This window comes from Triplophysa rosa, linkage group LG6 (assembly GCF_024868665.1).
Source record: "Triplophysa rosa linkage group LG6, Trosa_1v2, whole genome shotgun sequence".
In the NCBI taxonomy this organism is placed as follows: domain Eukaryota; kingdom Metazoa; phylum Chordata; class Actinopteri; order Cypriniformes; family Nemacheilidae; genus Triplophysa; species Triplophysa rosa.
In genome coordinates this window covers 25133554-25144635 of record NC_079895.1, presented here as the reverse complement: position 1 = coordinate 25144635, position 11082 = coordinate 25133554, and the positions used below count along the sequence as shown (strand labels likewise).

The 11082-nt window shown below is 37.2% G+C and overlaps 1 protein-coding gene across 8 annotated transcripts in view; it reads left to right on the top strand.

Moving 5' to 3' along the window:
• The first annotated feature begins 1133 nt into the window (after positions 1-1133).
• Positions 1134-11082, top strand: part of abi2a (abl-interactor 2a) — a 31977-nt gene continuing 22028 nt past the window's right edge. For 2 of the 8 annotated variants that reach the window (XM_057335473.1, XM_057335472.1), the window contains exon 1: positions 1138-1525. In XM_057335473.1, coding sequence (XP_057191456.1) covers positions 1409-1525 — 117 coding nt within the window. In that variant the 5' untranslated portion in view covers positions 1138-1408. Of the gene's footprint in view, positions 1526-11082 lie in introns of all 8 variants that reach the window. The other 6 variants (XM_057335476.1, XM_057335474.1, XM_057335477.1 and 3 more) reach the window with 6 other exon arrangements.

Sequence of the window (11082 nt, the reverse complement as noted above, 5' to 3'; positions counted from 1 at the left end):
TCTGCTGGCGCGGGCCAGATATTATTGCTGGCGGGCCAGTTTTGGGCCGCCTGTTGCCGATCCCTGTGCTACACTATTAATAAAGTGAATTCAAATTGACTATGTTACTTGTTTTCTGGCAGTGTCAAACAAAGAAACGTTATGATGGAAAACAAATAAAAATATTTTAGTTTCTCAAACAGTTACTCAGTCCACTGTTCAAGTATGTCAAGCGTCATCTTATCAAAAATAATATAGATTGGTTGATAGAAATTTACTTCAGTTTTGATTTGGTGTGATACTTTGGCTACATCATCATGGACTGCATTACCTTTTAATCTTGTTGTTCTACCTCTGTACACTTTGGGTTTGAAACCAAAAACGCTTTTAAATGTATTGATGCGTAATGCATTGATTTATTTTATTTAATTCTGGGCAATAAATGTAAAGATGGTGACAACATTTAACGGATGATATGGAATAGTCATATTTACATACAAATATATTCACATATCTTCAAATAATATGATGATTTTAATAAATTTAAGTGATTTTCTACTACAATTCATCTAGCAATTATCCTATTATGATCCGAAAATAAATGTAAAAACTTTAGTATTTTGTTCAATACTGTTGAACATGAATATGAACTATTGCACCAATTTTAAAAATAAAAAAATAATTTTCAATTGAAATTTGATTTTTTTTGTCTCTAGTTCACAGATTGAATCATTTTAAGGAAACACATACCTAAAAACAGAGTCCTAGATTAAGAAAAACTGAAAATAATTTGTCTCTTCATTTATCTCCCAGATTATATCTATAATTATAATAATTATATATTTAAATGTTTTTACAAGTAGTATTAGTATGGACATAAAAACTCTTCAAATTAAATGGGTAATAAATATACAAGCACAAGATTTATTACTGAAAGCTTTTGATATACTAATTTTATACTAATTAATCTGTCTTTACTGTATATTATGAGCTGACAAATGATACGAATATCAAGGTTAAGTGTAAGTAATAAACGCTGAATTACCTGCTTTTTAAACTACAGCGTATCCAGAAAAGACAAAAAGCGATCTTGTTGGTAACAGTGGCGTTGTAACAACACAGGGGGCGCAATTACCAAAAGAATGAAACTGATCATTACCAAAGAGTTTATAACTATTCTGATATTTATAACTTGTGATAGTACAGTTTAGTAAAAATAGAATTATAGTTTGTATAAAACAAAAAACGAATTATTATATTATATTATATTAATTTGTGTTATTACGAGAAACCCTCTCCTCCATAGTAGGCTTCGTAAAGACTCTTGATTAGTTTTCCCTCAGAATCAGTGCGCGAGCCGCGAGGAGAAGCCGCTTTATTTCCTGTCGCTCCTGACGCGAGGCGGGCGCGAGCGTGGAGACATGTAAAGATGGCGGAGCTGCAGATGCTGCTGGAAGAAGAAATTCCCGCGGGTCGCAGAGCGTTACTGGACAGCTTTACCAATCTCGAAAGAGTCGCAGAATATTGTGAAAGCAACTACGTCCAGGTATGCAGGAGAGCGGTGTGAAGCAACACGCACAAACGGTGTTTTCGAGTTTACGCGTGTTAAAGTGTGTGTGTGGTGTCTGTTGGTCATCTGTTGAAGCTCAGCAAAAACTAACTTACTACAATGTATGTAATTTATGCATGCAACTGAGTTACCACATATAATCTTATTGACGTATAAAAGTTTATTTTTATCTTAGACAAGATTGTACAGCAAAGCGATATTTGTTTTGCATGCATGTTTGATGCGCACAGATTTGCAGTGAATCGCTGCACGTTGACGGTAATTACACGACATTTAATAACGCGCTGGTAAAGTTTGCCTGTTCTTTCCCTCAGCGAGACTACATCGTGCTGACAATACAACGATGTGTTGCTTGTGATCATACCAATTTGAGAAATAAAACGTTCTGCTAGATGCTCATTGCAAGTTTTTCTGATGAAAGGTGTCTTAAAGAGATTTTAAGTTACCACAGTTTACTATAATAAAACCGTGTTTAATTGTTTGGCGAGTAATTCTATGGTACTTATTCATTGGCAGTTTCACGTCTGTTTTACTGGTATTTGACTGTTGACGAGTGTCAATATTAGATCATGATTATATCTTCAATAAAAGTTTGAAATATTTGTTTATTTGCTTCGGCTTGACTAGTTTATGTTCTTATTGGTTTGCTGTCGTGCTCGGCGAGGCTTGAAAATAATGTAATTCCTGCTTGCATGTAGGTAGGCTGAGAGATCTCCCCCAGATGCTTTTACATTATGTGATGTTTCTTGTATTGCAATGTTCCGTAGTGACGAACTTAAATGGCTTCTAGCATTCATCTGGAGACTGCTGAGCTGAGCTCGTCCCTGAGGCTGTTTGCCTTTTACACTCAATAGCCCAAAAGCCATTTTGTGATTCTCAGTACTGATGCATGCCAGCTTTAAATATTTAGAGTAGACAGTGGCTTTTAAAGCAGAGGCGTGAATGAACCATCTGAAGAGTGTTTAGGCAGACCTGCAGTTATTTTTCATTATTTTACTTTAGTTTCTACATTAGCTTGAGCAGCACATTAGCAACAGCTTTTTGCCTACCTTACTGTACACTCCTCAAGTAACATTAGTGGTCTGTAGAGCTTTTGTTAAACATGCACTGTGTTGGACAGCCAGGACTTGGTGGATAGGCCCCCTGTGTCAACTAGGGATGCACCGATATGTAAATTTTGGCCGATAACGATAATCCTTTAACTCAACTCAACTCAACTTTATTTATATAGTGCTTTTACAATTTTCATTGTTACAAAGCAGCTGTACATGAGACATATTGACTATAAGCAAAATAATTAAAGTTGTACCTGCAGAAACAAGAAAAGGTTGAAAACACAGAAGACAGACATACCCACATACAAAACACTCCACACACACAATATGCACACGTACTAACACACATAGACATAGAGACACACACACACACACACATGCGCACGCACACACACACAACACACACACACACACACACACACACACACACACACACACACACACACACACACACACACACACACACACACACACGCTCAGTGAGAGCACACATTTAGGATAAAGGAGAGAGAAGCACAGGTCAAATATAACAGACTATAAATTCCTATATGCAATATTAATTAAGTAAAACTTTAAAATTCTAAAGCAGCCCCCCCGGTCAGGCAGATAGTGCAAAAACAGTATGCAAACGGTGGCGAGGAACCCAAAACTCTAATCGAGAAAAAAAACCTCAGGAGAACCCAGGCCCAACCAGGGGATTCCAGTTCCCCTCTGGCAAAAGCTGCTGCCTCTGCACAAGCTCCAGAGAACTTGCACAACAAGGCTAAATAAAATAAATAAACTTAATAATAAAATAAATTATAGTTTAAGATTATCATTAATAATCTAATAGCATTTGAAGTTTTGTGGTGAAGACATGTCAAGAGACCGCGTCCTTCTTTATCCAGCTCTATCATCTCAGCTCTTGTCAGGTCCCCACTTCCCATTCTCCGCTCTACCATCAGGTCAGGCCATGAACTGCATCCTGCTCGCTGTGGTAACCTTGGAACAATGAGACAAGACTGGCTGAGAGTAGAGTACTGTTCTGTACTCTTTGATGCAACAAGTACATCAGTTGTGTTTTTGGTTCCGGTTGATCTAACTAATGCAGCCTAAACCCTCTGAAGATTTATATTATGGAAGAGTAGTGTATGCAAGATTAAAAAGATGCGTCTTTAGTCTAGATTTAAACTGACAGAGTGTGTCTGCCTCCCGGACAGTGCAGGGAAGACTATTCCAAAGTTTAGGCGCTAGATAGGAAAAGGATCTACCACCTGCACTTGATTTTGAAATTCTAGGTATTACCAACTGACAGGACGCCTGAGAGCGTAATGCTGAATAGGGCTGTGCCGATAAACGATATCATATCGAATCGCGATAAAATGTATTTCAAAAACGATGATAAGCTATTGCCATTTTACTCGATATGGATTAATCTTACAGTCTAACAGAAGCAGAAATAAACGCAACAACAGTCAGTCAGCGTGCAGCTTTTATCATGCGCGTCAATACAAAGTCCATTTCATACTGCACTTGGCAAAGAAAACTCGACATGAGGAGGAAAACATTAATGGAAGCGGAAACAAAGGTGAAACTAACCCGAGTTGTCATCACGCGGTTTATCAAGTGTCTTATTTTTTTTCGCAATCGCCGGTTAAACAAAACAAACTTGAGGCGCAATTGCAAGCGAGTTACTTACGAAACTCAAGCACAAACTTTTTATATCCATCGTTAACATATCTGCTAACAGGAGCTGGTGCTTATGAAAAAACCAGCGCGCCCTGTACAGATTAGAGATGTAATGAAGTGAGTTTGTGTGCACATTAAAATATTGAACCTTGTATGTAAGATGCTTGCATGATTAAAGAAATGTACTACAGTTTATGTGAGATGTCTTTAAGGTTCACTGAATACATTGAATGAATCCCACTACTGGAGCAAGACATTATTGCAGCGTTATGTATGTGCGCAGGTGCTGAGCCAATAGCGTTCGAATGTACACAGTAACGGAGCCCTTTAATTGGTTGAATGTACTGAATGAACACTCCCTTTACTTAACGAGTCAATTGAGTCAAAATGAGACTGAATGAACTGGTACATGTTGTTTATGGCCTAATATCCTCTGTGTTGCAACAGTGCATTAATTTAATTGAATTTTAACTGGTTAAAGGTTAACTTTTGTTAACTAAACTGTATTTAAAATAGATTCTTTTAAATACAGTTTTTTAATTAAATATATATCGAAATAAATATCGTTATCGATCAATATAGAAAAAAACTATCGAGTTTACTTTTTTGCCATATCGCCCAGCCCTAAAGTGAAGGACTGTAATACTAAAAGGAGTTCATTCAAGTACTGAGGAGCTAAACCATGTAANCATTCAGTGAACCTTAAAGACATCTCACATAAACTGTAGTACATTTCTTTAATCATGCAAGCATCTTACATACAAGGTTCAATATTTTAATGTGCACACAAACTCACTTCATTACATCTCTGATCTGTACAGGGCAGCGCTGGTTTGTTTCATATGCACCAGCTCATGTTAGCAGATATGTTAACGATGGATATAAAAACGTTTGTGCTTGAGTTTCAAAGTAACTCCTTGCAATTGCGCCTCAAGTTTGTTTTGTTTAACCGGCGATTGCGAAAAAAAATAAGACACTTGATAAACCGCGTGATGACAACTCGAGGTTAGTTTCACCTTTGTTTCCGCTTCCAGTATGTTTTCCTCCTCATGTCGAGTTTTCTTTGCCAAGGCAGTATGAAATGGACTTTGTACATTGACGCGCATGATAAAAGCTGCACACTGACTGACTGTTGTTGGTTTATTTCTGCGTTCTGTTAGACTGTAAGATTAATCCATATCGAGTCAAAATGCCAATAGTTTATCATGTTTTTGAAATACATTCTATCGCGATTCGATATGATATCGTTTATCGGCACAGCCCTATGTGCAATATAGCTGAATGTTAATGCCATAGGCTTTATAGGTAATAAGCAAGATTTTAAAGTTAACGCGATGCTTTATAGGTAACCAGTGCAAGGTTGACAGAACCGGGCTAATATGTTCATACTTTTTTGTACGTGTAAGAACTCGAGCTGCCGCGTTTTGGACCAATTGGAGTTTTTGTAATAAGCCTGCAGGGCAACCACCTAACAGTGCATTACAGTAGTCTAGTCTTGATGTCATGAATGCATGAATTAACTTCTCTGCATCTGACATTGACAGCATATGACGTAGTTTAGATATATTCTTAAGATGGAAAAACGCAATTTTACAGGTGTTGGCGACGTGGCTCTCAAATGTTTAACATTGTCAAATCTCAAATGTCAAAATCTTTAACATTGGTAGCCGATAATAACCGATATATTGGCCGATATACCATATCTAAATATTAATATAAAATTCCCTAAGACTGAAACAAAAGGCATTAAGGTGACTACTGCTTTTATTTGAAAACATTCACCTCAGAAAACAAGGTGACCATTAGGGCTGGGTGATGTGTTTTAAAAAAACGATCGATAATCGACTTTAAAATCATTGCGATATCCGATAATATCGGGTGTGTTTGACTTCATGCAACATTGCGCAGACGATCAATCTGTTATGTCAAAGGAAACATTTGACGTGCTCTACATGGCCTGTAGTGATGTACCTGACTCGAAACAAATGGAACAAATAAATACCACACTAAATTCAACTTCATCATTTAGATTGATTTAGATTTAAGATGATTAGATCAGGCTTGTTTAAATGAGTTTCCATGTTGATATTAATCTGAACAATGTTGCCCTATCTGTGTGAACATAAATTTGGAGCTTAGAGAGGCTGTATGCATTTTAAATGTGTGTTCTGGAGTTTTCTGTGTCAGTTCCAGATTATTCCAGCTTGTTTCGATTATCTTGTGTTAAGGAGTTTCACTTGTAATTGGAAGCATGTTTGGATGATGTGAGATGACTCGGTGGTGTGCTCACAATCCTAATGGAATTTTGGAAGCTTGGATCACCCTTCTTAAACGTTTGTTTTAAAGGCAGCCATGGAGACAATATGACACACATTTTTCCTTTGCACTTTTGTTCTTTAGTTTCCAAGATATTGGGGGAAAATTGTATTACCTAAGTGTAGTAGAGTTAGGGTTAGCAAAATGGTCAAAGACAGTCCAATGCAAGTGTGCAAGGTAGACTTGTGGCGATCGCATTTTGATTTGCACAATATTGTTACAATGGGCGATTTAAAATGCTGTAAATAACGGTTTACCTGCCGACATATAGTGTCAGTGCGCTCATGGTGACCTGTGTTCGATTCCCATCCCGGCGGTCCTTTGCCGATCCCTCTCCCCCATCTTCACCCAACTCCTTCTGTCACCTCTCTATCTGTGCTGTCCTATTAAAGGCCTAAAAAGCCCCTAAAACATAACTTGAAAAAATATAATAATCATTTTAGAATTCATATAAGCATAATTGTTTAATGTAGGTTACTTTTTACACACTAATACCACTTTTTCCTTTGCTGAACCGATTCCGACACAAGTATCGGCCGATACCGATCCTGATCCGATACTACCACAGTTTTTCTTGATCAACGTAGAATTGCATATATTTTTATTTTTTATTGCCAGAGGTGGATAATACTAAAGCATTTTTACTTTCAAGTACATTTTAAAATATCTGTACTTTATTAGTTTTTATCCTTTACTCCTTTACTATTTAATACTTCCCTACATTATAAAGCACATCATACTTTTTACTCCACTACATTTAATAAATAAATGTTGTTTTTAACTTTTTAAACCTTGAGTGCATTAAAATCTACCACTTTCTTTTACTTAAGTATTTTTACTTTTAAACGTAGAAAAGTAGGATATTTTAAATGTACTTAAGTACTGTATTAAAGGTAAAAAACACAAAAAATGTATTTATAAATTGTACCGGAGTATGATATAATGCTTTACAATGTAGTCTCATAAAGTACAGATACTTAAAAAAAATTACTTGAGTAAAATACTACTATCTCTGTTTATTGCACAAAACTATCACTGTATAAAAGTCTGCAATGGAGAGTGGAACAGACTCGCTCATGCGCATCCTGGACACAGAATGATGCGCTTAATGCATGCGCTTCTACGTTATTTAGAGTCATGCGCATTGTGGGCGCAGAATGATGCGCTTATTGCACCCGCTTCACTCACGAGCATCCCGCGTCCTGATGATGATCCTTCTGATGTTGCGGGGATCTTTGCTCCCCAAGTTCAAAACAGTTATAACACAAAGAGAAGAGATATGTTATGTGTTTAACACATCGTGCATTGCATCTATCGAACAGTTAAAAATAGTTATTTTTTATATACGTGCACAACATAGACTGCTTCCAGTGCTTTAATATAATACACTCAGCGAGTACCGTCTCTGGCAAAATGCATTTTAAACAAAACCATCGACTATTATCTAGTGATTATGAAGAATAATGAAAATATTGGAACGAGTAACGTCCTGACTACTACCGGACACGTGCATGCTGCATGGAGATTAACAGATGACAGCACAGAGGTCAGAGTTTCTTAATTATGCTATATTGGTTTATTCCTTGCATAAGTAAGGGATAATCCACAGCTAGCCATGCGTTAAAGGATTTTAATGCACGACGTGGAGGCCAAGAACCACCCGACACGAAGTGCATTCAAATCCTTTAACGCACGGCTAGCTGTGGATTATCCCGCTTATACCATGGTCATTTGCCAAGTTAAATCTTTTATTGATGTTTACAGTGAAATTTTAGATCAAACAGGTGAAAATTACAGTGATTTTGTCAGTTAAATTTCAAATGTAATCAAACTTACTGGAGCTACCTGTGCGTTAAAGGGTTTTAATGCACACCTTCCAGCCAAACAGAATCGAGTATTCAAAAAGACCATGGTATAATGGATATTTGAAGGGTACGATACTATTCAAGTACTCAAGATTAACATGAGATATGCAGAAACTGTCCGTGTGACGGCCACTTTAAGCGTGTGCAATTAGGGCTGGGCGATATGGCAAAAAAGTAAACTCGATAGTTTTTTTCTATATTGATCGATAACGATATTTATTTCGATATATATTTAATTAAAAACTGTATTAAAAGAATCTATTTTAAATACAGTTTATTAACAAAAGTTAACCTTTAACCAGTTAAAATTCAATTAAATTTGCAACACAGAGGATATTAGGCCATAAACAACATGTACCAGTTCATTCAGTCTCATTTTGACTCAATTGACTCGTTAAGTTAAGGGAGTGTTCATTCAGTACATTCAACCAATGAAAGGGCTCCGTTACTGTGTACATTCGAACGCTATTGGCTCAGCACCTGCGCACATACATAACGCTGCAATAATGTCTTGCTCGAGTAGTGGGATTCATTCAATGTATTCAGTGAACCTTAAAGACATCTCACATAAACTGTAGTACATTTCTTTAATCATGCAAGCATCTTACATACAAGGTTCAATATTTTAATGTGCACACAAACTCACTTCATTACATCTCTGATCTGTACACGGCAGCGCTGGTTTGTTTCATATGCACCAGCTCATGTTAGCAGATATGTTAACGATGGATATAAAAGCGCTTGTGCTTGAGTTTCAAAGTAACTCGCTTGCAATTGCGCCTCAAGTTTGTTTTGTTTAACCGGCGATTGCGAAAAAAAATAAGGCACTTGATAAACCACGTGATGACAACTCGAGGTTAGTTTCACCTTTGTTTCCGCTTCCAGTAATGTTTTCCTCCTCATGTTGAGTTTTCTTTGCCAAGTGCAGTATGAAATGGACTTTGTACTTTGACGCGCATGATAAAAGCTGCACGCTGACTGACTGTTGTTGCGTTTATTTCTGCGTTCTGTTAGACTGTAAGATTAATCCATATCGAGTCAAAATGCCAATAGTTTATCATCGTTTTTGAAATACATTCTATCGCGATTCGATATGATATCGTTTATCGGCACAGCCCTATGTGCAATATAGCTGAATGTTAATGCCATACAAAGTTGTACCTACATCCAAAGCCACTTTTTGCAATTTCTCTGCTATGCTTTCGTTTTTTTTCAGAAAATATTGATATGTGATCAAATAATCAGTATACCATGTCATTTGTTTTAAGACGGACCTAGGAAAATCATGATATTATTGACATTGGTTAATCTCGTCTGACATCTGTAATGACAGCTCTATACGTGCATTATCCGTCTGCCGTAATCCACGTTCATCAGACTAGAAACTGTTCATTAGTAACACGTCATTGTCAATAAATGACAGTACAGTTCTTTTCACTCGAACATTTTTACAACTTTGTCACGCTGAGTTCCACCAGCTTCAGCAGAGAACATAAACATCATCAGAGCAAACATGATGATGGATGCTGTAATTACAGCATTTGTGCTCACTGACAGCCAAAAACTCGAGATTGAAAATGAAGCGTGCTAACAGTGCATCTCCATTTCTGCTCATGCATATATCTCACTGGCCAGTTGGAACCGCCTGTAATGAAAACTAAGCTTTATCTTCTCTGAGCACAAATGACCTCTCTGCTTTTCTGATTGAGATGGCGATTGAATTGTGATTATTCACAAGAACTGCTAAGTAATTGTTGAATTAAAGCACTAGCTGTACTTTGCCATGACCTGGACGTTTTCACGGAGGAGCTTTTGGAGAATTGATGTCAGCGTGAGTCTTCTTGAAGAATGGCTCTCCTTTTAAGGGCAGGGTGGCAGTTGTTCTCTTTCATCTTCTGGCACCGGGAGTCTTTACTGTGTGGGCAAACTCTCAGACGTCTTGGTGCCGAATAAATATTTGCTTTGTTGCTCTGGTTTCTTACCTTTGTTTGAATTGATATTTCCAGCCATTATCATGCAGAAGAAAAGCTTTTGGGGAGCACAGGCCTTTGCATTATACATTTTGGTAATTTAATAATGAATCATTTTGGTGCCACAGTGTGCCATAATGACCAGCTCTTCGTGTACATTTGAGCTGTATTGTCTTATGTTGTGTACATTTTGATGAATTATCAGGTTTAATGGGGTGCAGTAAAATATTGCATCATGTTATGATATTGATTCTCGCACATTTAGTTTTTACTGTATTTAATGCTTTAAACTTGAATCTACTTGCCTTAAGTTTCTCATTGTTCAGTTGTTTTGTCTGCTCAAGTTTGGGTCGATTGTAAAGTCCCTTCAGGAATCGTTGAGGGTTCGTGGAAAGATCATGTCATTGAGAGTTTTGTTAGTCAAAATGGTGACGAGTTTTGCTTTCACGAGGGTGTTGTGTTTGAAAATGTTGCTTCAGGAGGAGAGATCTGTATGATGTCCACACTGTGCTTAAGCACACACGGGTCACACAGTTCATTCTGATTCAGGTTAATTATCTGTGTTTAATGATGACTTAATTACATCCTTGTTTCCCAGACAGCAGATAGAGTAAATATTCAGATGTTGCTCGAGCCTCAGTTACTGATGTGCATTGTCC